General features: G+C 43.1%; 2 protein-coding genes and 1 non-coding gene across 5 annotated transcripts in view; all 3 read right to left on the bottom strand.

Annotated features, from left to right (window-relative positions):
• Window positions 1–259: 259 nt before the first annotated feature.
• Window positions 260–16,254, bottom strand: uba1 (ubiquitin-like modifier activating enzyme 1). Of its 2 annotated transcripts, none has more exons than XM_026153375.2 (26): window positions 15,991–16,254; window positions 12,792–12,908; window positions 12,654–12,712; window positions 12,380–12,548; window positions 9,315–9,449; window positions 9,125–9,231; window positions 8,950–9,040; window positions 8,688–8,820; window positions 8,474–8,571; window positions 8,162–8,308; window positions 7,813–7,989; window positions 7,484–7,591; window positions 7,314–7,394; window positions 6,466–6,618; window positions 5,737–5,902; window positions 5,442–5,638; window positions 4,980–5,044; window positions 4,381–4,576; window positions 3,423–3,497; window positions 3,150–3,339; window positions 2,920–3,005; window positions 2,465–2,557; window positions 2,020–2,211; window positions 1,614–1,715; window positions 1,416–1,516; window positions 260–1,327 (listed from the first exon to the last, which is right to left on the bottom strand). In XM_026153375.2, exons 2-26 carry the CDS (start codon window positions 12,906–12,908, stop codon window positions 1,192–1,194), a joined length of 3,174 nt encoding a protein of 1,057 aa, XP_026009160.1. In that variant the 5' UTR covers window positions 15,991–16,254; the 3' UTR covers window positions 260–1,191. The 2 variants fall into 2 exon arrangements, with proteins under 2 accessions (XP_026009160.1, XP_026009161.1); XM_026153376.2 differs by lacking the exon at window positions 15,991–16,254 and adding an exon at window positions 14,383–14,622.
• Window positions 1,808–1,929, bottom strand: LOC113014054 (small nucleolar RNA U6-53/MBII-28). The gene has a single exon (XR_003270921.1). It is a non-coding gene; the product is annotated as a small nucleolar RNA U6-53/MBII-28 (small nucleolar RNA).
• Window positions 16,255–17,709: 1,455 nt separating the features above from the next.
• Window positions 17,710–25,929, bottom strand: part of camkvl (CaM kinase-like vesicle-associated, like) — a 45,311-nt gene continuing 37,091 nt past the window's right edge. For both annotated transcript variants that reach the window (XM_026153385.2, XM_080295136.1), the window contains exons 6-11: window positions 24,599–24,719; window positions 22,943–23,018; window positions 22,654–22,790; window positions 20,902–20,980; window positions 20,737–20,824; window positions 17,710–19,208 (exon numbers count right to left, since the gene is read on the bottom strand). In XM_026153385.2, coding sequence (XP_026009170.2) covers window positions 17,730–19,208; window positions 20,737–20,824; window positions 20,902–20,980; window positions 22,654–22,790; window positions 22,943–23,018; window positions 24,599–24,719 — 1,980 coding nt within the window. In that variant the 3' untranslated portion in view covers window positions 17,710–17,729. The remainder of the gene's footprint in view (window positions 19,209–20,736; window positions 20,825–20,901; window positions 20,981–22,653; window positions 22,791–22,942; window positions 23,019–24,598; window positions 24,720–25,929) is intronic.

The following is a 25,929-nucleotide window of genomic DNA, read 5'->3' as shown; positions in this document are numbered from 1 at the left end:
TTTAACGCCGGAGTAAAAGGGGAAGAAAAAAGAAATCTGATTACTCTCGTCACTGTCATTTGGTATCTTGGTATTCAGGCAGCATTTCCCGGATGTGTTTAATAATGAAACTTCTCATTAACACGAAACAGGTCAGACAGGAAAAACAAACCTCTGACACTTTAACATTGCTGAATGACACTGACACGGTCGGTGTGTGTGTGTGTGTGTGTGTGTGTGTGTGTGTGAGACACAAAAATAACCACACAGTCTTCTTCAGTATGTTTTTACATCTTTATTCACTATCACACTAAGTGCTCCCGTTTCAAGATACATCTCGTTGCCCTGTTCTTACAGTTAAGTCATTTGGAGTTAACAAAGTAGAAAGACAGGATCTACCACGTGTGTGCGCCAAAACTCTGTCCAACCACCCAAAAAATAAAATGGAAAATAACAAAACACATAAAATATAATGAGAAAGAGAAAACCAATGTCATGTGCACGAACCCCTCCCAAAGCCACAGAGTGGGTTTAATGAGGGTGTAGGGGTACCTCACACTGGCAGGGGTATTCAGGTGGTGTGAGATAGTCAGATATCCAGTCAGGAAAGGCTTGGGCTTATTGGTGTCTCCTGGGCTGACCTTTTACATATTAATTAGGTGCATATGTTAAGAAAAAACAAAACAAAAGAAACTAATGTGGGACTGTGTCTATGAGACAGAGGTTGGAAGAGGGAGAGAGCAAGTATAGTGGAGGGAAGAAGGTGGATTAGATTAAAAATCAAACAAAAACCTCCATTACTGCTGAAGGCCAATAAGAGTGATGGTTTTTAGGGACACTGGTTGGGATATGGAGTACCAAGAGACCACTAAGGCTTATCAATTCACTCAAGAGGTTGGTGCTTTTGAGAAACATCAGGATGTCCAGTGTACATGCTCCCTTCCTCCAGTGACACCCCTGTTCCCACAGCCAAGAACCAACTGGATTCTTAACATATACAGTTATTCTTAATTCAGCTTACTGGGGCTATGTACACTCAGGCACAGGTTTACACAAACCACAGGCCTAAAAAAATACTGATTGATCCAATACAGCTGACCTGGATCAACCCACGCACCCCCAATCCCCATTTTAGCTCCTCACTCAGAACACCCCCATCCCCATCTCCCCCCTGTAACTCCCACCCTCCTGCGGGTGGGCTCAGTGCGGAGCTCAGCGGATGGTGTATCTGACATAGGGCACTTCCACGTCTTCGTCTGAAAGGTCGTTACAGCATAGCTCAAACACCAGGGCTTTCACGTGTTTGCCCAGCTTCTTTTTGGACACCTTCGTCACAATCTCCGTCATACTGCAGGACACAGAAAGAAAACCAGTGAATACAAACTTTAAAATTCCAGCATGCAAATGAGGAAGCAGGTGTATGCACGTGCACTCACGGTAGGTCCAGTCTCTCTTTAAGTTTGGCAGCAGGCATGAAAAACGAATACAACATGGACACTCCCTGAGAAAGCATGGTGATCTCCAACTTATGCTCATTCTAATACAGAACAGAAACAGATCGTGGTTAATTGTATGCCAAGAACATGTCAGTGTGGAGAAAAGCAACCAAAAACCAAACCATGAGCTCAACATACTTTAAAGTAATCCAGAAACTGTCGGAGTGTCATTTCTTCCCCATTGGGCTGCAGTCCTGTGACCTCAAAGCGATCCCACAGCGTCCAGTCGATTTCATAGTACTGCGAAAAAATGTATTTTAAGTATATACATATTAATTATAAGAGATCTTAATTATAAGCTCAATAAGAAAACCAGTTATTACATTAAAATTTCTCCTCAGCACACACTGATGCCATCAGTGTGAGAAGACAAGTTGAACTCACTTACACCCAGGCAGTGCAAAATGCATCTGACTAGTGCATCAGTATTAGCATGGCTTAATCATCACAGGAGTTTATTATACTGGAGTCAAACATTTCTCTACAGCGCAGACATCGTGCGCATCTTTTTAAAATCTCAGCAAATGGTAACGTATTTGCTTACCTTGTGTTTTGGAGCAGCAATGGGTTCAGAGAAGGCAAAGAAAGGCAGGGCCAAGTTCATGAAGCCATTTTTGTAGGACTCCAGCTTCTTGTGTCCTTTGATAATCTTGAAGAGCTCCAAGCACACTAGGCCGACAACTGCTGCTGTGGTAGTGGCGATAGCAGGGATGATCTTACCAGCTATCAGTTTGCTCTGTTTGGTGATTAAAAGGACAGTGATGAAGGGAAAAAACCAAACAAACAAACAACAACAAAAACACCCCCCAAACTTTATAGTGCACATAGAGAAAAAGCAAAATGTAAATTTCTGAGGTTGAGTTTAAGTTGTTTGTTTTCACAGAGTGCACTCTCAAATGTTTTTTCATTACTATTACAAAACGAATACTATTAGCAGGCACATTTCCCAATTAACACCAGTGTGAGAGCAGCTGGGTCTGTTTTCTTACCTTGTGCCTGTCTGTGGGGGGGATGTCATAGTTCTCTGCTCTCAGGTTGGAGGCTGCCACAATGAAGTCCATGTGAAAGTTGGTGTCATCATCCTGTTAACATATAGGCCACAGCCATTACAAACCAAAGTACCAGTAGTGTTGATTCAAGTTATATTAATAGGTTGAAATTCTAGCGTGAGAGTTACAATGTTCTGGCAGTGCACCACTTAAAGGCATCTAAGCAGAGTTAGCCTTGAAAGCTATGGAAACAATACTTTCTTACTCTCATTATTATTAACAGACTAGGTTTCCAATTGGCCTCACTGCAAAGCCAGATGCTGTGTTTTATTGAATCTTTCAGATAAAAAGAACAAAGTCCTCAATGCCACTGACTAGCTTTGCTACCGGCAACTGTAATAAATTAAACAAATGTTATTTATCTTCATTAAAGCTGACAAAAGGAGACGCCTTACCTTTTCAAAGTCAATGGAGGTGAGTTTGAACTGGAAGGACTCTGGTGAAGGCAACATGGCTTTCAGCTCTTCCAGTTTGGTATCATCTGCATAATCACAAGATCAATGGTTGCATTACTGTCAAAGCATCCACAATGACACATGACTCCGTACAAGATTCACAAACAACTCTTAGCTGATGTAACATCCCCCCAAAATATGCTTTATTACACAACCACATGTGAACATACCAATAGAGGAATTGTTATTTTGCAGTTCCTGATCAGAGACGTGGATTTTAACTCCTGAACGTGGGGTGAAAGGGGGCACCTTGACATCCTGCAAGATCTTGATCACACCTGCACGATCGGTGCTGCCTTGCAGGCCGTATGTTTGAGCGAACAGGTTGGCTGCTGCCACAACATAGTCCATATGCAGCTCCTGAAAACAACATTCATTAGTTTGAGCCTGGCTGGACTAGACTCCGGTAATATTAAGCTTATAAATGACAGCGGCACACTTACATTGGTAGTGCTGAATTCTAACGGGTGAGGACATCGCTTTGGGCCAGACCAGAAGGGAGCACCGGAACTAGTGAGCTAAAAGACAGATGATAAATGTATAAGTGCTATAATGGAAACCTTTCATGTCCATTTTGTAATTTTTGTGTCAATTGCATATTTATTAAACAGGAAACCGTGGATAAATGACAGGAAAGGGGGTGAGAAACTACAGATGCAAACTAGGGTTTTGTGGTTCAGCGTCAGTACTGCTGACTGAGCCACTAGGCAGCCTTTCGTGCAATAGATACGCAGCAACTCAAACTGCCGTTTGACTCAGCTGAAGTTTAACAATGTAATTTCTGCTGTTTCTAATGTATGCCCACCATCTATAAATGGCTTTTCAGGGGAAATGAGATGTACAAACTGGCATGAATAAGTACACAGGAAGCCCCAAACTGTCTTTACACAAGAGTGTAAAGTAGTTTACTTTTATATAAAAGTCTCTTAATCATGACAATGTTTTTGTGACTTACTAAAATAATTTATCTGCCATCAAACGATTTTAGAAATGTTCAAAACCAATATCACGGTCCGAGTATGGTTTACCATGTTTGTGACAACTTTCATGCTATAAGCTAAAATCAGATTATCAGCTGCTATGCTACTCTGTGCTAACACGTGCTGTAACACACAGCAGCACCTCTCACTAAATTTGGTGTCACTGAGCCGACCTGCACAGAGCTCAAAAACAGAAGACAAGACATAACGTGTGGCCATTGCAGAAGTTACATCTTCATATAATCTGTTGCATAAGTTAATATTCCAATACTGTATGAAAAATGACAACACTTTTCTTGTTGCTGAAATGAATACCACCAATGCAACTATAGCTGCAAACAGTTGATAAGACGCGTAAAACCAAGATCAGACAATAACGGTTAGAAACTGATATTCATCTCGTAGCACCTTCACTTTGTACCTGATCTGGTGGGAAGTTGTGCAGTAGCTGGCGGATGTTGTTGCTGTATTGGCACTGCCAGTGGTTGCGAGCCCAAGCTACGCAGTCAGCCCAGTTTTGGGGGCAATCTGTGACAAGACTCTTATAAAGAGCCTCCAGCACCTCCGCAGGCTGAGCTCCTGGAAGCTTCAGAGTACGCTCCATGAACTTAGGATCTCTGCAAGAATGGAAATTATAAACCTCATTGACTAGTTTCGACGATGTGAAGAGCTGTCATCTTTTTTTAAACCATTTACTCTGCAGGCTGATTTTATGAATTATTTCGAGCATGAGGTTTGGGTTAGATTTTACAAGAAGACAGCTCAATGGCGCCACGAGAACCAAGAGGGGGCTGTGACATTTACAAGATTGATTCTTAGTTGAAAGGCAAGTTATACAAGTTTATAAGTACTGAATTACCAACAATCCACAAACACTTATGAGACTTAATGAGGAAATTTGTCCACTAATGAAAAGTCATTTTATCAGTGAAGAATTTCTACGATGAAAGGAGCCCAGCATATAGGCAAGTAAAATGCTGACAGGTGATTGCATTAGAATGACAAGGAAAAGCGACATACGTGAGGTACTGCATGGCATTTTCTGGGGGTTGTTTGAATAGTCCCTCAAACTCATCGCGGGCCCACTGCACAGAAAGAACCACAAGGACAGCAGTTCAATAATAGAAGTACAAAATATTTGGTAAACCTACAATAGTTCCATTCACACTGTGACACACTAACCACACACAGTGCTATTAAAAAAACAAAACCCTATATGAAGATATCAAGCATATGAAGAAACAGGTAATGCAATAAAATTCTCTGAAGCATATAGTGCTGAAGTGATTAACTCCTCTATTACATGTGTGCATTGTGTAGTTGGTACACCAGGTGGAGTCTTTTAAAGTAAAGATTAACACAAAGGTTTCTGTATGGCTGTTCTCAATACTACTTTGTGGGCCACGCTGACTCCAAGCGTCAGATTTGATCCTGCCTGGCCAGTCTCACACTCTGAGACTCTCCGGCTCTGCATATACTAACCTGCAACGTGTGTTCAATGGCATTTGGGAAGTTTTTGAGGGTGCAGATGGGGATGGACTTCTCAGGTGGATCTTGACTGGAGCTGTAGGACTCGGTGAGGAAAGGGATCACAACCTGGACATTGCCTTTGGTACCCAGAGTGCCTGATTCCAGTAAGGGTTTACGATAGTACACACACCTCCGATCCATATACATCCCTGAACATTAGAGGAAAACGCACGTTTTTTTTTTTTTTACTGAATCCATTTCCCCCTAGTTATTAAGCAGTTATTCTTAATGTCTCATCATCTCTTACGTGCATCAACGTTGTCCAGTGCATTGGCAACTCCATCAAGGCTTTCAAAGAAGTCGTCATCGTAGATCCTTTCTGTGTCAGGGCCCACTCTGTTCTGGTGACCTGTGATCTTGATTGCCGGGTTCATCAGTTTCACTGCAGCAGCAGCCGTGTCACTCTTCATTTTCTGTTAACACACACACACACACACACACTAAACAGTCAACTCACTAATAACATTATCATAGGTGACCAAAAGAACAAAGATCAGAGGAGACATTCTGTACAGAGGTCACTGCTGTCCACATTAATGCTTTCTTTTCCAGGGACACAACAAAATGTGCACTCCTTTAAAAATATTGGTGTCCAACAGCTTACGTCATGTGAGGGTTCCTCCCATCAGTTTCTTTTGGGCATCAGATAACCTCAGATTAACTGATAGTGCATACTAGCATTTAGTAGTCTAGTGATACTACAGGTACAAAGCTGCTCTCAAGTCTCAGTTTGTTAGGAGCTGGTAAATTTGCTTTGACTTTTTAAACTTTAAGAAAACACACACGTACACACACGCGCGCACGTACGCGCACACACACACACACACACACACACACACACTGAAGTTTAAATTGCCTCTATCAACATACAAAACATAATCTATAAGTGCACTTCGGTGTTACAGGATAAAGAGTGCTGTGCGGAAACATCGATCAATAGAGTTCATCAAACAAGTCGAGTTAAGATGATACAGACCGTAACGTCCCAAGGTCTGAAGAGGAACTGCCTGTTGAGGTTGGATTTCTCTATGGTGTCCATGTCAGTCACAATGACCTCTCCCTCCCCAGCAGCCAGTCCAATCATGGCAAAGTTTTTCAGCAGCTCACAACCAATGGCACCAGCCCCAACCTGGAAGGATTAGAAATTTGTGAATAAAGCTATAATGGGTCGTCATACAGTTGAACCTTCCATTTACACGTGTCACTCACTGTCAGAGAAATGCTTATGGTTAGTGGGTAAAGCTGACAGTCTTTTTGCCGGATTCCCACCAGAAAGGTTAAACCCAACAGCTCTGACATGCACTGGGACATGGTGGGTGGCACTCAATTAACATGGCAGTGTCGATACACTATTGTGCCAATTATGAGACAAAGAACTAACAGCTGATATATTTTGGCTTAGATGCAGCTGCCACCATCTCACTCACGATCTCAAATAGTAAATAACTGCCCATGAATATCCCAAGAACTGACAGTGTTCTTTGTCACTGTGCAATTAAATCAAATTATAAATAAACAAAAACAAAAAAACCTCAACCGAGCATTCAAACAAGAATGAACTTTCTGTTGGACAATTTTAGGCACAAGAGCAAAAAGATAAACACTACCACTAAAGATCTCATAAGATCCATTTCCCCTAGCATCCTGAGAACAGCACCAAGAAATATTCTTCATCAGACTTTAGCTCATAGTATTTTATAGTGGCATAAAGGTATTTCTAAGTTTTTGTCTTTTGCACAACATTTTTCTGGCAACCTTATTTTTTAAAACTTCCTAGTAACAGGAAATTGAAGAAGGCAACAGAACTTTTACACTGACACTCACCAAGAAGTAACGCTGTTTGGCAAGCAAATCCTGCATTTTGGTGCCAAACACTGCAACCTGTCCATCATATCGACAGTTTTTCTTGGAGAAAAAGACATAACAAATTTAGCACCATCATTTATTGCAACTACATTCAGTACTTGCATTTTGAATATGCTTTGAACACCTACAGGGGCACACTCTTCCTCTGTGAGCATGAATCCCTCCTCTTCAGCCAAGCACTCCAGGGCATCAAAGTACAGCCATTGCATTATGGGCATGAATTTTCCTGTGCATGCCTAAAACATCAAACAGCACATGAAATACAGGAAACCCTTCTCCATTTCAAAACACGTCTAATCATACTCAATGTAAAATGACTCTTCATAAGCATTGATAAGAACGGGCTTATCAGTGCCTGTTGATTAAAATAGATTTTTCTTTAATATAACGAACAACTACACTTAATATTGTAGGGACAAAGCTTTCATCTTCAATTTGCATACAGCTTTCCACTGACCTTCATCACTTCCTGTGCAGCCAGCCCTCCAAAGAAGGCATTGACAGGGGCCAGGTCACCAGCAGCAACATATGACATCTTTTTGATAAGAGATTCATTCAGCTGTTCCACTTTGGCCGACCCAGTCTGAGCAGAGTTCACGTCTTTGGCCAATGCCAATAGCTCTTCACCATCTGCCTGGAATGCACACAGTTCACGGTAAATTACAAAATATTAACTATTAACAGACTTTATTTTTGCTGTGTTGTGCTGCACTTTTTTATGCGGAACTATTTTATTTTAGCACAAGCATTTAATCAAAGTGGTTCCCCCTTTCCAAGAAGATCCCACCATCATGAGTGATATGTACCTGGCTCCAAGGTGCTGGAAGATGGCCATGTTTTTTCTGGAAGGCATGGATAGCCTGGAAGCCTAGGTGCATCTGTCCTGGAAACTCCATCTTGGCAAAGTCTGTCATCAGGAACTCAGGCTGGGCCAGCGATGAGGAGAGAGATTTCTGAACAGGGAAAGAAACGCAAGGTAGTGAAGCTGGGCTTTTCCACTGGTGACAGCAATGCCAGATGGTAAGGTTATATTGGTATTACCATGAGAATTCACACTACACCATCTGTGGAAATGAGATCATGCTAGTAATGCCATGTGCAAAACGGCAGCTACTTACAAAACTGATCTTCTTGGGCATTTTAACCTGGGAAACTATTCCTCCTCTTATGTAATCTGTGAAGCCACTCGTGTCACAGATGCTGAAGGTGTATGGACCTAGTAAAATACAGGACATTGCATGAACTTGTAAACTCATAACAGAGTGACCAAAATGTATTCAATGGTGGAACAAAAAAAAAAGAAAAAGAAAAAGAAAAAGAGTGTGTTCTTACCAAGAACTTTAATTTCGACCGGCTTGCAACCATTGAGCTCAGTCATACCCTGAATCTCAGTAAACGTAACATAATCTCCACTCTCGAAGCCATGACGAGCTTCATCCAGACATGTCACGACCCCTGCACTGTCCTGGGGAAACCAAAATGTGCAACTTTTCAGGCACTGCTGCCATGAAGCTTTAATTTACTCCTAAAAAGCAGGTAGTAGTTAAAAAGAAAAATCAGCATTATCAGGGGGGATAAAAGAACCAAGACTAACCTTTGTGATCATGGAAATCATAGCACTTAATGGCTGCTCTCCATTGGTGTCATACACAATCATCTCTTCTCCAAAGTCACAGAAAAGTTGACTACAAAAGAGAATTTAGAGCACAAAAACATTAGATGCTGACGGATGCACTGCATGTGAACACTAAACAGAGTCTTAATCTTACCCAAACAGACCACGAGTGTCTGCAACAATCAGCTTGATTCCCTTGCTGTGGCAGAACTCTCCTAGAGTCTGCTGCTCATCCAGAGTTGAGTTAGTCAGCACTACCACCTAGATTTCAAAATAAGACAAAATTAAAAACTCTTTCCAAAATGGTAAAATGACTAGGGAGTTTTCTTATGCTAAATTTATACCTGGAACTTGGTCAAGTAGTCTTCAGTCAGTGGTCCAGTGTAACCAGTCACAGGAACATAGCTGTTCAGTTCAGCCAGGCGGGCCTGACTCACTTCTGCCCTGTTCTTGCCCAGGTCCTCCTCCCGAAGGTAAAACTAGCCATACAGAAATACTGATGCTGTCATTAAGCAATAACTGCCAATACTATAGCCAAACATGACATTAAGGAATATTCTAGTGAATAACATTGACTCAGTGTGAACTTTACTTCATTTGTGTGTTTAGCCATATTCTTCTGTGGGTCCGCCTTTTCTTTTGAAAGGACTTCAGAATGTGTCAACGAGGATAAAAACAACAGACTACCACTTAAACGGCTTGACTGACCACAGTGTACTCCCTGCATTCTCACGCTTAAGTCCATAACATTAAAATGGTTATCAAGAGCAGATGAGTTTTATTTGTAGTTATGCTGTTATATTTATGAAAGCTAAGCAGTGATTAGATGAAAAGAGAAGAAATCCCACCCAACTCAGTTTGGAAGTGGACTAACATTATATTGTTAAGTGGTCTTGGCTGGTTCATTTGCCCTAAACCAGTTTGGACTGTCAGCCCAGAGAAAACCAAGCAAAGAAACCCAAGTTTAAGGTAAAATGAAATATAGACTAAATGTAAAATTTGGTCTCAAAACTTCAAAGCATTATTTGAGCTCCTGAAGCACATCAACAATAAGTGCTTTCTTAAACTACAGGTTAACCATTTCTTTTTCCATATTTCTGTTATTAGGACCGAATCACATAATTGAAAACACAAATGTACAATGCAAATGCAATACACTTAAGCTGCCCTGTAAATAAATTAGGGGTGTGTCTTATAATAGAAGCCACAATACCAGTGTATCTTTTTAAATGAAAAAATGTCATATCCCAACATCATTCGTATAAAATGACTATGTTCCCAAGCGAGTCTTACAATCTGTGTCTAACCACGATGACACTTCTGTAGCAACAACACCAGAAAACTGCCTCAAGTTAACACCCAAGGAATCTGTTCATACATGTTTGCAGTTTGATGAGACATAACAGGATTTCACAGACAAACGCAATCTACTCTGCTGAAATTATGTCCTTTAACAGACTGGCTGTACTACGATTATGAAACTGGGAAGAGGCCACCCACTGGTAAATCTGGGTCAGCTCATGGGTGGGGGTGGCTTTAGTACCCTTTCTGGATGTTAGCAATACACAACAACACATAACTCAATAGATAAAGCCACAGTGCACTTTGGAATCATGCTCAGACAACAGGCGAGTCCACAAACTGCAATTCCCTTGTGTACCGTATTTTCGCAACTATAAGGCGCACATAAAAGCCTTCGATTTTCTTTAAAAAGTGCGGCGCGCCCTATAGTGCAGTGCGCCCTGTGTGTTGTAAGGAGGACGTAGTAGAGAACACCATGAGAACGCTAAAGGGTGAAGTGTGGGCGTTGATCGTATATACCGGGACAATCGCACATACCTGTATAAAAGGACAGGTATGTGCATTATGTGGAACATCGTTGTTTTAACAACCCTGAAAATGGCAAAGAGACACGCTTATGAAGCACAGTTTAAACTGAAGGCCATCAGCTACGCGGAGGAACATGGAAATCGAGCAGCCGCGAGAGAATTTAAGATTAATGAATCGATGGTTCGCAAGTGGAGGAAGCTAGAAAACAAGCTCCGACAGGTCAAGAAGATGCAGCTGAGTTTCCGCAGACATAAGGCGAGGTGGCCCGAGTTGGAGGAAAGACTCGAGCGGTGGATCATCGAGCAAAGAACGAGTGGGAGAAGCGTTTCGACTTCACCATTCAACTAAAAGCAGTTTCGCTAGCAGAAGAAATGAAAATTGAACATTTCCGAGGAGGTCCGTCTTGGTGCTTTCGTTTTATGAAACGGTGCCATTTTTCCATCCGGACCAGGACTACAGTAGCGCAGCAACTTCCAGCGGATTATAAGGAAAAGCTGGCCATCTTCCGCTCCTACTGCAGCAAACACATCGCCGACAAACACATCCAGCCCAGCCACATCACAAACATGGACGAGGTGCCGCTCACTTTCGACATCCCGGTGAGTCACACTGTGGAGAAGCAGGGGACCAGCACGGTAGCGATACGCACAACGGGGCACGAAAAGTCTTCTTTTACTGTTGTGCTTGGCTGCCATGCTAATGGACAGAAACTGCCGCCTATGGTGATTTTTAAGAGAAAGACTTTGCCTAAAGAGAAGTTTCCAGTAGGAATCATCATTAAGGCAAATGAAAAGGGCTGGATGGATGAGGAAATGATGAAAGAGTGGCTGAGGGAGGTGTATGTAAGGAGACCAGGTGGTTTTTTCCACGCATCACCATCGCTGTTGATCTGTGACTCTATGCGTGCCCATCTCACAGCCGATGTGAAAAAACAAGTGCAGCAAATGAACTGTGAGCTTGCTGTCATTCAGGAGGCCTGACAAAGGAACTCCAACCGCTGGACATCGGTGTGAACCGGCCGTTCAAAGTAAGGCTGCGAGCGGCGTGGGAGCGATGGATGACCGATGGAGACCACAGTTTCACTAAGAGTGGAAGGCAGCGCCGGGCGAGTTACGCCACAATTTGCGAATGGATTGTAGATGCTTGGGCTAACATGTCTGCTGGCACTGTTGTTCGAGCTTTCGCAAAAGCCGGCATCATTTCCGAGGAGCCGCACGGCACGGAAAGTGACTCTGACAGTGAAGAAAGTGAACCTGGCATGTTTGATGGAGATTTAGCACAGCTGTTCAGACACAGAGGATGAGGACTTCAATGGGTTTGATTGATGACAATTACCGGTAATAAAAAATGTGAGTACCAAACTCAGTTTTGCTCCCGCTTTATTTTTAAACACGCATACTTGTATGCGCCCTATAATCAGGTGCGCCTTATGTGTGTGTTAAATGCAGTAATGGCACACATAACTGAGACTGGGCCTTTTAGTACAGTGCGTCTTATGGTCGTGAAAATACGGTAACTTAATCGGGAAAAATAAACTACTGCAAAAATTTTTAATTTAAATATCTGTGCTTTCACACACCTGGGAAGAGAGGTCTCTCCATTCTGCAACTCCTTCGTCATGTATAGTGACACTTCTAACTCCTCCCAGGATCACGTTCTTGGCAATCTCAACTCCAAGGCCTCTCATACCAGAGATGAGGACATTGGAGTTCTGCATGCGCTTCATAGCTTCATGGCCCAGCACGTAACTAAATAATGACATAAAGAACCATTGGCATCATTATGCATTGGTAGATGTCAAGCCCAATAACCATCAAGTCCAACATCACAAAAAGGAAAAAAAAGAAGCTTACAGCTGTCTTGAGTACAGGCCTTCATCGATCTCAGCATCATTGCCATTCTTAGCCATGCCCTGGGAAAACAACACGAAGTGCAATCAGTTTACGTTACAAGTTCTACTCACTCTATAGAGTAGATGTGTTTGCACTCACGTTGGCAGGTGTGTGGGACAGATCAGTTCTGACAGAGTTAGAGGAGGAGCAGTGGGATCCCGTCTTCGTCTCTGTTCCTGACAAGCGACGCTTCTTGGACAGCGGCGAGCTGGACATCTGTGCATTAACCACCATCATAAATTAAGTTGTCATTCAAGCACATGAATGTTACCAGTTAACAATTGCCCTATAACATTTTGGTAGTTTGCAATAAATCTAGAATAAAAGAAAGACATTTTACATCATTAAGAAAAAAAAGAAAGACAGCACACTGTCAACAAGCCTGGGTTTCCTGAAGGTTCTCAGAAGCCAACTGATTCCAATTCATATAAACTTCAGTAATTTTATAATTCGTTGCTATGGTTCCATTATAATAAATACCTAAACTAAAGGCTAACCAGTCCCCCTCATTTTGAAGAGAGGATTTTTAGCCTAGAGAGCAGCTGGGCTGGCTTCAGGCCAAACACAAATCTGCTAGAAAACGAACTGAGGCTGGGAAGAGACATGAATAGCATTACGGTTCTTTCATACACACAGAAAGCACAGGTTTGTTTAGATACTTCTATTGTTTTTTCCTGGTATTTATCGACACCCAACATGTTTCAAGGAAAAGAGCTGAATCATTAAAAGTTCACTGCGGTAAACTGAGCAATACCACACAATGGCTGGCAGGTGCGGACACAAGGACCACACTGTGCTGCAACTAAGTTGTAGATGGCGACGTTACAAGAAAGCTCTAAACGGCAGCATTTAATAGCAATGCATTTACTTATGTATTTAGATTTCTGATTAACGCAGTAGTCGCGATAAACCTCTGCACTCGGAGGGCCGCAGCGTTTTTCAAATACAATCTGGGTGCACAAAAAAAAAAAAAAAAAAAAAAGGTCGGGCACAATTTCCGCATCCAATGCGGCGCCAACTTCCGTGCATTTCCCAAGGCACACGTATCAGTTTATAACCCTCTCTACGACTTTAAATTATGACGAGGCCTGGGCAAATTTTCATACGACTGCAACCAGCCTAAAATAGCCTTCATATCACCGTTAACTGAACGGTCGCGCTTGTCAAAACCGAAAATGAAGGCGTCCGGCATGATACAGCAAAGCCGCCCGGCTGTTACTGTAGTTTGCCAATCCTACTAGAAAACGTTAGCGGGTAGCAGTCGATTTAAAGATCTCAACGTGTGGAAAAATATTAATTAACTGTCAGACAACAGCACCAATAGAAAACTAAGTAGGTTCCGAGCAACTAATCGGTTAAGTGATTTGGCAAGTGGACAGAGTCTAAACATTAATAACTTAGAGGGAAGAAAACACCAGCTTGTCAGCTTATCCATTAGCAGCTCGGCCTAGGCCCGCATTACCCTCAGTGCGGAACACAATTTTACAAGCTAGCAGCTGTGGCTACACTCCAACCGACCTCGCACTGGAGAGCAGCGGATTTGACAGTAGTCTACCACAGCTCCTATGTGGATATGGGTAAATGTCTAGGCATCTAACAAACAGACAATTTAACTTTGTCACTTAACATAAACACCGCGAATACAAGCCAAGCCACTACACTCGTGCTCCATTGATTTCCTTTTCCTTACCAATAATCCTTCTCGGTCCCTTCCCAATGCGAACCCGCTCCTCTCCTGCTGTGTGTAGCTGTCAGTAAAAACGCTGATTGTATATTCGACGATTTGTACAGAGAAAAGAAACGCGATGCGGGATTGGGGTGGTCTGCACTATATTGTCGAGTCACTATGTCGTTGTGCCGATAGTCTCTCCTATGTAATTGCGCTGCTGGCTTTGCGACTGCAGACAGGAACAAAACCAAAATGGCAGATGGGGAGAAAGGGGCGGAGGAGCTGTGACGCAGGGGCTGAAATATTCAACAGGAAAGGGTGGCTGCAAGCACGCTGCTCATCCAGGTCCTCGGCTCATTGGCTCTTCAAGCCCAAGCTAAAGCGCGTTGATCCCGCCCTCGCTACGAGAGGATGCATGCCAAATATCTTACTGTACAATGAACAGTAGGATCTCCAATAATCTAATGAAAAAACCCAACACTTAATGAGAAAAATAATTGCGGGTATGTCTGAGACCATTGCATGAAAGGATTCTCCTTTAACGGAGCTGAATGTAACTCATCAGTAACAACACCTTTGTTTCAGAGGCAGATTAGCAAGGACCAGTCATCTTCATGTGAACTCCATAAACAAAGCTGAACACCAAACTTGCAACAATGCACCATCAGAAAGAACACATTTCACAGTTAAACGCCATTAGATATACTCTCACTGGAGCACAATTTGCTACATTCCACTTAACACACCGATTGTTTTGACTATTTTATGAATTCAGCAATTATCACTACTCAAGTCGGATAGTGTACGATCCTTATTAGCTAGTGATGCTGAGCGTCTGGGCGTTTTAGTCACACTGAGGTTAGGGGTGAGCATTCCTTGCAGAAGAGTATTGGGGGAGGGGGTGCCTAGTAAATGACAAAGGCCCAGAAAAAAAAAAAGAGTGGGCCGCATATACTCGGGTACACATGTCGAGGTGATCCCCTATTTTCATCTTCCAACTAGAAAATGTTTTGAACTGAAGCATACGAATATCAATGATGTCCGAATAATAGGCTGCCTAACTTGACAAGATAAACACAGACTAGCCAGTGTTAGGTTACTGTGATAACGCCGATAAACGTGCTATCGAAACGGGAACCCTACATATACAAACGGATATACGAGGAAAAAAAAATAGTGCCAGCATGTACGCTCGTGATGCCAGTTAGCTCGTGTCTGTCTTTCAACGTAGTATCCATCAAATGTTTGAAGCAACTAGCCTTCTAGATACCATTAACGTTATTTATCGCCTAACATTAATTAAAACAGCAACCCCGTGCACATAAAAATGTACAAATGCTAATTTGCCGTTAACAGTTACGTGTCAGTGTCTTGTTAGCTACCGTTAGCGGAGCAAGGAGCTTAAATGGTTCGCTCAGCCGCCTGCAACTAATATTAACGACTATCGATAACGCACATCAAAAGACTGCGTAGTTGTTAGCTTGTGTGCGGCTAGCTTTCGAGCTATCTAGCCACCCAGCGACTTTTTCCCCGTCTTGTGCCGCTATGTTAGCTAACTAGCTAACATTAGCAAACTAGCTGCGGCTAACATAACCAGGACGAGAGCTTACACAAGTGTGCAGAACTTACCACATCCGATATTTACTCGGCCTGATCTGGAGTATTAAAAATCGCCTTCTGCTTAAGCAAAGAAAAACAACAACCAAGGTGACAATTCAACACCGCCACTGACTGCAAAGTGAAAAGTGTGTCACGGTGGCGGGCTCTGTGTGAGTTTTTTCCGCTGGACGGCTGCCTGTCCGGCTGTTCCCAAACCGTTTCCCCTCACTCTATTTCAGTTGAAAGCAAAGCAAAGCAGCAACATGTGCACGTTACAGGCACAACCATCATTCTGGGTCTTGGGGTTAATTGAAAATGAATATGATTGGTTTGTGTCTGCTCTGTCTTTTAATTAATCGTTAACGCTCACACATCCCATCTAGAAGATAAAGCGTACTGAATATTACACTGCTTTGTGGTTTAGTTGTTTATTTAGAAACAAGACTACTTTTTCCACCCCCGTACCCTTACAAGCATGGACTAAACCGAAGTTCACGCAGTGCCTTATGGGACTTGTAGGCACATAGGATAACATAATAGAACGCCTGTCAGAAATGTGCCTTTTGGATAAATGTTGATTAAGCACGTAAAAAACAAAACAAAACTCGGCTGTAATTCTAAAATGTTTTTTTTGAAGAGTGATCAAATGATTTTAAACAACTCAATATATATGCATGTATTTACTGACTTACTTTTATTGAAAGACTTGCAAACAGTGCACATTTTACATAGGGACAGAATAGTGGAGATCTAGACTTGTTCAGGAGAAAAGCACAGAATCTGGTATTACATACACCCAATAGCAGAACAAAAGTCAGAACAGTTTTATGATGAAAAGGATAAAATAGGCAGGACTGTCCAGTTAACGGTACCAAATGAATGTGCTGACAAAACTGGAGCAAATGAAAACAAACTATCTGGAAATGTCTGGGGAAAAAAGGAGAGAAAATGTAAGTGTTACTGTGTTATTGCAAAGCCTTTATACAGTATATTTCCCCCAGCTCTCCGGCAGATGTGGAACAACTCATAAGTCTAAGTGACAGTTTAAGTTTAAATATACCGTTTAATAAAACAAATTATAATTTCCTGCAACCAGGGGAATGGCTTTATCAGATCAGTTTCACATATTTCTGTACAACTTTGTGACACCAACCATCACAACAGAATAACTAGCCACATAAATACATAGTAACTGAAAAAAAATCATGGGACAATCTGCTTTGAGCAAAAAGGAAAAAAAGTAAATGTCACTTTGGATATGAGGAAGTTCACACCATGGAAGAAAAATATGACTTAGGAACCTAGTTTGATTCTGTTTATTTACAGTTTTTAGGGGACAATACTTTATTTAGAGCTTTTCTTTCACTGTTAGTTGAGGATTTTGCCATTCTTATTTGTGCAGCTTCATAATTTGCAAATTTGTTGAGTGCTTGGATTTCCATATGAGGTGGTTGTGTGGTAAACATTTAGGCACACAATCTGGATTTAGCATAACCAACTTTTAAGATCTTGATCTGTGAAGCTGTCGTACAGAGATATATTGTACTCTAATCCCTCTAGACTCCAGTGACGAAAGTGTTTGGAATGTCAGAGGGGGGTAGGATCATCTGGTATATGCAGCCAAACCAAACAACAGTGTAATAACTTCTCTTTTTGAGCACAATTAGGCAGTCCTTCTGGGTGAGACAGTCATTAAATCCTTAAGTTTAACTATGAATACAGTGTTCCAGGTATTTTTCCCTTTGTGTATTGCATCATGCACACCTGCCTCATAGTCCCCTGCCTATCCCAGGTCTTGGTGACTGGCTGGAATGAGCAGGAGCCGCCTGTCCATCTCTGTCTTCCTGCTCTCCCAGCGCCTGGGGTGAGGCTTCTGTGGGTGGAGATGGTGGGGGATAGGCAGGAGGAGGAATGCTAATGTGAGGAAGAGATGGCAGCACAGGTCTGGGAGAGGTAGGAAGTGGTGGTGGGGTGCCGGTGGTTGCAGATGTGGACCGCTGTGAGGGGCGTGCACGAGAGGTGGCGGGAGAAGCGTGTGTGCTCCGAGCTCGAGGTTGCTCAGCAGGACAGTCACTGATTTGCTCTAGGAGCGATGGCATGTCTCCCTCGATCTTCTCCAGCACAGCAGCCATTTGCTTTTCTATCTGCTCGATCACACTGTCCATTTGCCAATCGCTTGAAGTCCCCCCACTGTGCTGTAGCCCAGTTCCATACCTCCCTACACCTCCTCCACTCGTATACAGGGAACTGTATGGACTCCCATAGCTCCCAGCCATCCCCATAGCCCCAACCTCTGGATTGTATGGTGTGGCATGACGGCCCAAGCTAGCAGAGCTTCCAACTGCATAGCAAGCCTGTCCCGGTGTAGCACCTGCTCTTGGTATACTAAACTCAGCGCTGTATCTATCTGTTCTTCTGGCATTCGTGTCCTGCCTATCTACTGGACTCTCATTGCCCCTGAGCCTAACTTCTAGTCCTCCATCCACCCCTGTACCTGGCCCCACTGCTGGAGTAACTGGCGCCACCACAGACTTCTCAGCCACCGCTTCAGGTACTTGTGTCTGACACCAACTTCCGTCAGTCTCATCCTTTTGCTCGCTTTGTGTGACTGGTCTCTTCAGCGGTGAGGCTGATGCAGCAGCGGATGCTGTGTGTGAAGGTGCATGAAGTGTTGCAGCCATTTTACGTTTGCTGCTGGGGTCGGGGGAGGACGATATGTGTTTTTTGTCAAGATTAATGCCCGAAGTGCTGTCTAATAGCTTTGAGGCCTCAGGGCTCACCGCAGGCGTCTGTTTGAATTCTGGGACAGCTTTATTTTGGCCCAAATTTGCAGCCATTTTCCTGGTTCCGTCACCTGCGCCTTTCTTTGCACCAACCTTGTCAGGCTGTTCCTGGGTATAGTTGGGGACTGCATTTGGTTGACAGAAAAGGTCCTCTACACCTGATGGCGAAGTTCCTACAGATGGGCCTATATGCATCTTTACCTCCTCTTGTTTTTCTCCAGCCTTAACTGTCTCTTTACTCTGGTCCATCCCAGAGGGCATACTCTCAATAGTAACTTCTAAAGACACACTACTTGATGTTACCCCACCATCACTCATCCCTTTCTCTCCCTCATCACTTGTTCCCTGCGAAGCACCCCCTTCACCATCCCCTGCCTCCTCACTGCCCTGAACCTCAGCAGAGCTATCAATCAATGCTTCTGAATTCTTCAGGCGTTGCATGAAGGTGGTGACACGGATTGCTTTCTGCGAAACAGACAGAAGTAGAAGAAAAACAAGAGAAGGATGGTTAGGATGTAAAGAATTAGATTTGCAGTACATTTCATTTTCGTTAAAATATACTTCCTCTTCCCCCCCTGCTAATAAAAAAATACTTTGATAACATAGTCATGGAAAAGCTTAAAAAATAAGCTTCAAGTACAAGCATTTGAGAAAAAAGCCTGTCAACACACCATGATTTTTGCAACTTCGTACTAAGAGCTGAGATATGATTTGTGTGACATGAAGGAAGATTAGTGCCGGTTGTTTACTTCCAGAAGGCTATGACATATTGTGCCCTGGTTTAAATCAATCTCAAGTCTCACCCTCCCCAAGAAACTCCTTGAGTGCTTGCTGACTGGAAAAAGTAATCAAGCAAATGTGTATAAATCCCCTTCTTATAAATGTTACACCGATCTGATTCCTTCTGCTCTACAAACACTGAAGGAGTCAGGGGGGAACGTGTGAGCTTAATAACTGCTAATAAACCAGGGAAACGAATTCCCTTGAATTCTCTGGAAGTGAAAAGCCACTAGGACACAAAAATGCTACTGAGAACAATATCTCTTAACTGAGATTTCTTTGTATTGCTTCAAAAATGATTTAAATGTAACAACAGTATGGGACAATGGGCCAGGATTCACGTAAGAGGAATGCCAGAGGGCCTTACAGTATAAATCACGGCAGTTCATAAGTTCACAGTGGCTAAGAACCCTTATGTCCTTTCCATTTGACCCTCTCCTTATCTACACTAATTTAAATACTACAAACGTAGTGAAGAAAAAAAAACCTTGCTTCTCTGCTGCTTATCTCACATTTATAGATCTGGATTCATAAACCAGTGCAGATGAGGAGAAGGAAAGGAGTAGAGCAGGCCACTTTGAACATCTGGGTGTAATCCAATGACAAAAGTGGGGCAGAGTGGATGGATCTCTTCTGGGACAGGCAGAGTGACAGTGGGCAGGAACAGAGCTTGGGAAGAGTTTCAACGGCCCCTGACATGATCAATACATCTCAAAGCTGGCTTGGGTTTAACATTTAATATAACCTTTTTTCCAAACTGATTTTTATAGAGATAGCTTCTGATAAAAACCTCTTTTTAATTTAAAAGCATATTTGGCTATCAGAGAGACGTGTTATCGAGTCATTCTGGACTAAATGTGAGCTTCTCCCCATGCTCTGCCCTTCCACTGTCCTTCAGAATGAAAAACAATACCTTTAATTCCTGGGAACCACATGGAGAAAGAGAGAAGAGGATTGTTGCTGTTACTTAAGCTGTTAGGTTAGCATTGCCACCATTTTCCTTCTTTGTCTTCACCAGTCTCATCCCTGGATCGCCTTATCAGTTCCACCATGTCATTCACAGACTTTAAACATACCTCTGCTGAGTTGTGTTAGGAGCTAAAAGCACATTAACACCCTGGTCTTCACCTGGTTTCTCCTCCAATATGCCTCTGCTGCTATTATTTCCAACTTCATTTAATCTCACATTTACAGAGCAGGAGTGAATACATACCCGCCATTTGGCCTTTGCAAAGTTCTTTTCAAACTGGGCACACACGCCATCCTTCAGGTTCTTTTCTGATGCACCGTTCCCTGCAATCCTGAGACACAACATACAAGTAAATGTAGCTGTGTGCCAAGATTCCTGTTGCTATTGTCAGCATGTACACATGATTACCACTCATGGAAAAGCGCATCTTGCGCTGTGATTCTCAACATCTGGTCCACTTCCATCAGGCGACAGACAAGCTCCTTAGCTGAAAGAGCAATGAAAAGGCTGTTACGTTTCGGTGTTGTCAGTGTTTTGTTTTTGCGTGACTGTCATGTGTTTCCTGTTTTACTTTGAAGGTCTGTTGTTATCTTAGTGTGTTTAGTTTACATTTTCCCTGTCTCGTCAGTTCTAATTTGCCCCAGCTGTGTTTCCCTCTTGTTGTCCATTTTCCTGATTGCCCCTTCTATGTATTTAAGCCTTGTGTTTCAGTGTGTCATGGTCGCGATCTTCCCCGTGTTGTAAATAGTTTGGTGTTTTGGTGTAAATAAATAGTCTGTTGTAAATGGGTTTTGTCAATACTTTCGTTTTGAGACACTTCCGTTTGGGATTTTGGTGAAGAGCTTTAGTTTTTTTCTCGTGTGTTTTTTCCTTTATTTTAATTTTTTTCGTGTTGCACTCCGGTTGCCTAGGCCGGGGTGTAACATATGGGGGCTCGTCCAATCGCTGGAGGGTCCGAGGGCCGCTTCAGCCTCCGTCTGTCTTCGCTGGAGGGCCCGGGGACCGCTTCAGCCGTCCGCCGTCGCTGGAGGGTCCGAGGGAGGGACCGCTTCAGCCGTCTGTCTTCGCTGGAGGGTCCGCGGGCCGGTCCAGCCTTCATCCGCCTTCGCTGGAGGGTCCGAGGGACCGCCCCGGCCTTCGTCGTCTGCTGGAGGGTCCGAGGGACTGCTCCAGCCTTCGTCTGCCTTCGCTGGAGGGTCCGAGGGACCGCTCCAGCCTTCATTCGCCTTCGCTGGAGGGTCCGAGGGACCGCTCCAGCCTTCGTCGTCTGCTGGAGGGTCAGTGGGACCGCTCCAGCCTTCATCAGCTTCGTCCGTCTTCGCTGGAGGGTCCGAGGCACCGCTCCAGCCTTCGTCTGCCTTCGCTGGAGGGTCCGTGGGACCGCTCCAGACTTCATCCGTCTTCGCTGGAGGGTCCGTGGGACCGCTCCAGCCTCCACCAGCCTTCATCCGGTTTTGATCAAACATTTCACTTGGGGTTACATGTTTGATTTTTGGGTGGGGGGAAATGTTACGTTTCGGTGTTGTCAGTGTTTTGTTTTTGCGTGACTGTCATGTGTTTCCTGTTTTACTTTGAAGGTCTGTTGTTATCTTAGTGTGTTTAGTTTACATTTTCCCTGTCTCGTCAGTTCTAATTTGCCCCAGCTGTGTTTCCCTCTTGTTGTCCATTTTCCTGATTGCCCCTTCTATGTATTTAAGCCTTGTGTTTCAGTGTGTCATGGTCGCGATCTTCCCCGTGTTGTAAATAGTTTGGTGTTTTGGTGTAAATAAATAGTCTGTTGTAAATGGGTTTTGTCAATACTTTCGTTTTGAGACACTTCCGTTTGGGATTTTGGTGAAGAGCTTTAGTTTTTTTGTCGTATGTTTTTTCCTTATTTTTATTTTCATACGTTGCACACCGGTTGCCTAGGCCGGGGTGTAACAAGGCAAACGAGGCATCTTAAGAAATCATATATGCAGTCTTTAAAAAGTGAAAACGTTAAAACATTCTGTGCTGTTTTCAGTTTTGCTCTGCAAAATATTTCATGACCATGGCAATTTTGATAAAAAAGTGCCACAAAATGTTTTACCTACTGATGCTCTAAATGAAGTTTACTGATAAACTGTCGTATTAAGAAAGAAAGTGAAGTATCCACTGCCACCATGTGGTGGAGTTGTATACCTGCAGGTGAAATGTCATCCCAGTAAGGAGAATCAAACTCAAAATCCCCAGCAACAATCCGGCAGAAAATGATGCGATTATGCAGATCGGTGTTTTCTTCCTCGGTTTCATCGTAAAAGGGAGGGTTACCCGACAAGCTGCAAAAAAACAAAAAACCAACCAAAAAAACACAGAAAGAGACAGAAGAAGTGTAACTATATATATATATATATATATATAAAACAAAGTAATCCTGATAAAGCCTAGTGAGTGTTACATCACAGTGTTTGTAACTAGCAGTGAGACTCACAGTATGAACATGATGACACCCACAGCCCAGCAGTCCACAGGACGGCCATATCGGTGACGAGCCACCACTTCAGGAGCTGAGAAACAGCAATGAATGAAGCAGATACAGAATGTGTGTAAGAGGCAGAGAAATGTCCGAGGATTTTATTTACAAGCCTTCACACCATATTTATGCCTCTAAGCTGCACGGGCAACTTACCTCCGAAGGCTATCTCCAGTTTTAATTCCCTCTTTTTATTTGTTTGCATCATTTCCCCACCAGGGCCACTATTCGCTTCCCTTATTTATTAGTGTAATTACTCAGTTCAGCATCATGAATAACTGTCCTGGCATTTCGGTGAGAGAATCAGGCCAAGGCCCAGTCGTGTACTTCAAGTTGCCCTCACATAAATCTCAGTGACACAGAGAGGAGAGACAGCGCACATGAAATGAGATGAATAGAATAGAAGAGTTTGATTGTTTGCAGTTCTGCTTATGTTTTCTGTCGGTGTACTGGCTGGTTGTTGGGGTTGAACTCTGAATGCTCAGTAGCACAAGTCCTCAGTCACCTGGGGGTGGGCGTCCAGGTACACACCGGCTCACTCCTTGGCGGCCGCTTATCGGGGCCTGGAGCCTGGGGCTCGCTCGGGCCCCTTCGGGGGTGGGGTGCCCCCGGCCTCTCGGCCTGGGGCTCGGTCACTCAGGCACAGCTGGCGGCCGGCGGAGCTCACGGGCGCGTCACTGCAACTCCCCCTGGCTTCTGCTCCGCGGCTGCTGAGTGAACCCTCATCTGGGACTCTCCTCAGCTCTTACTGGAACAGTGGCGCGGCTGCCCCTCTGTTGGTCTTCCATGGTTTCTTGTGTTCTGGGGGCCTCTGGATGTCTGGAGTTTTGATCTCCTCCATACCTGCTTCACACCCTGGAGGACGGGGCTGTGGCCCCCCCACACTCCCTAGCAGATCGTTACATGGAGAAACCTTTGGAATACAAGCATGCTGATCCACACAGGTATGCACACGGGTGTTCACTGCTCGTAGACCCAAATTACACCTTTCTTGGCTGCTACTTCGAAGCACATCTGTCCTGCGTGCTGCACAACAACATTGAATATTTAGTATTTACTGCTGTTTACACTTAGCTAGATTAATGCGATGGTGTTGTGTTTAGTATGTTGCTTTGTTTCTTTTTTTTGTCTTTTTTTGCTTGTTTTCTATTCTTCTCTCAACAGGTGATCCAGGAGATTTTTATTTTTTTTCTCCCCCCCTTTCTCACTGTCCCTCTCCCCTTCTGTTTTTCCTTTCCTTCCTCTTTCTTTCTCCCTTTCCTATCTCTCACTCATGTCTGTCCCGTCTGTAACATCTGAAAATAAAATATAATAAATAATAAAAACAAAGATCGACCAAATGGACCAATACGGCAATGCCACGATGATCCATTTGGCAAAGTAAATCCATTGGGTATCCTTGTTGGTCTTCAGACAACAATTCTGACGGCTAAAGAACCAAATGGGACAGGCGAGAAAAAACAAAACAAAACAAGTCCTCAGTCACATTTACACAACAGAAGAAAACAAAGATGGGAAAAAACAAAACAGGATAATAGATGGAGAAAAACTGAAAAGAAAATTTGGTTCCAAAACAAAGCCACACACTGTAAAGTGATGTCTGGAGTTACTTACCCAGGTATTCCGGTGTTCCACACGGCTCCGTGATTGGTCCGTTCTCAAATCTGGACAGGTAGAAATCTCGCAAAACTACTTTGTTATGGTTGTTTTCTGTGTAGTACATCAGGTTTTCCAGCTACAGAGAATGAGAAACGAAATAGCATTCCTACACAATTTCACACGTACTAAATGACACCATGGAGTCAAAGAAACGGGCCACTGGTTTAAATATCTGATGGTGGGTATTTTAACAGATCAGGACCAAGTGAATGTCCATCAAATTTGCCAAAACAACTCTTGTACAAATCCAAAGAACTGTCAGTCTTTATGCTCTGTACTATTGGACTTAACAGGAACAATAACTTACAATGAACGATGGTAAATGTACATTTATGTACTTTTTGCACAAAGAGGTCATAAATTTAGTGAGTCTCATGAAAACTGTTGGCTTACACATTTCTGCGAAAATGGATCTCCAAATAATTTAACAGCTGCATAAACTCCAGTATATTCAAGTTCAAAGAGGTGAGACTACAAAACTTCATGCGTGCAAGAAACTATGACTGCAGGTAACTCTTGTATGTAATCAGCAGCTCTGGAAACAAATCTCTCCTGTCGAAAATGAGTACTGGAGCAAAACTAGTTTGCCAGTGAAGATAGATGCCTTTAGGAGCAGTGTGTTTGAGTAGACCAAAGAAAGCTTTTCAGGAGAAAAATCTATTCAGATGGGAGGGATGTGAAACATCCAGTGCATGCAAGAGAGCCCTCAAACATCTCACAACTAAAAGACCTTCAGACAAAACAGTGGTGAAAATTCTTAACAATCCAAAAGGTGATGATTTTAATCGACTTAACTTCTATTTTGTAGGAACTGTAGCATTAAATGTTATCCTGATATGTCGAAAACAGTTCCAGTAAGGTAATAATAACACACAAGGGGTTAATAAGTCCTTGATATCATATAGCTCAAGGCCATTTACTTAAAAGTCATTAGTGGGCTAATCGAGGCAAAACTGACAGCCTTCCAGTGCAAATCATCAGTACAAGAGTAATCATCATTTGATGTCACTTATAGAGGTGTGTAGACCTTTGATTGCAAAGAGACAAATAACTGTGTGTGATCTAAATAGCTGTGATGGGGCATGTGGCTGTGAGGGATCTGTCTCAGAGGCAGCATGCATATAGAAGACAAAAGTGGTCCTAGTACTGAGCCACGAGGGACACTAATTCAAATGGTCTGCACAGGATCAAGTATTAGCTTTGGCCACAGAGAAGATTTTGTTAAATAAGTAAGAATGAAAACAATGTAAAGACGATCCCTTAATCCCAATCTAGGTTTCAAGATG

Source organism: Astatotilapia calliptera, chromosome 20 (assembly GCF_964374335.1).
Source record: "Astatotilapia calliptera chromosome 20, fAstCal68.1, whole genome shotgun sequence".
Taxonomy (NCBI): Eukaryota; Metazoa; Chordata; class Actinopteri; order Cichliformes; family Cichlidae; genus Astatotilapia; species Astatotilapia calliptera.
The sequence above is the reverse complement of the archived record's forward strand: the minus strand, read 5'-3'. Positions and strand labels throughout refer to the sequence as shown.

What these genes read in the sequence shown, in the direction of transcription:
- uba1 (XM_026153375.2), bottom strand. Translation starts at nt 12,908, where the DNA reads ATGTCCAGCTCGCCGCTGTCCAAGAAGCGTCGCTTGTCAGGAACAGAG. An exon ending in TCAGACCTTGGGACGTTACG is followed by an intron (nt 5,903 to 6,465) that starts GTCTGTATCATC and finishes GTGTGTTAACAG; the next exon opens with AAAATGAAGAGTGACACGGC. An exon ending in AAATAACAATTCCTCTATTG is followed by an intron (nt 3,006 to 3,149) that starts GTATGTTCACAT and finishes GTGATTATGCAG; the next exon opens with ATGATACCAAACTGGAAGAG.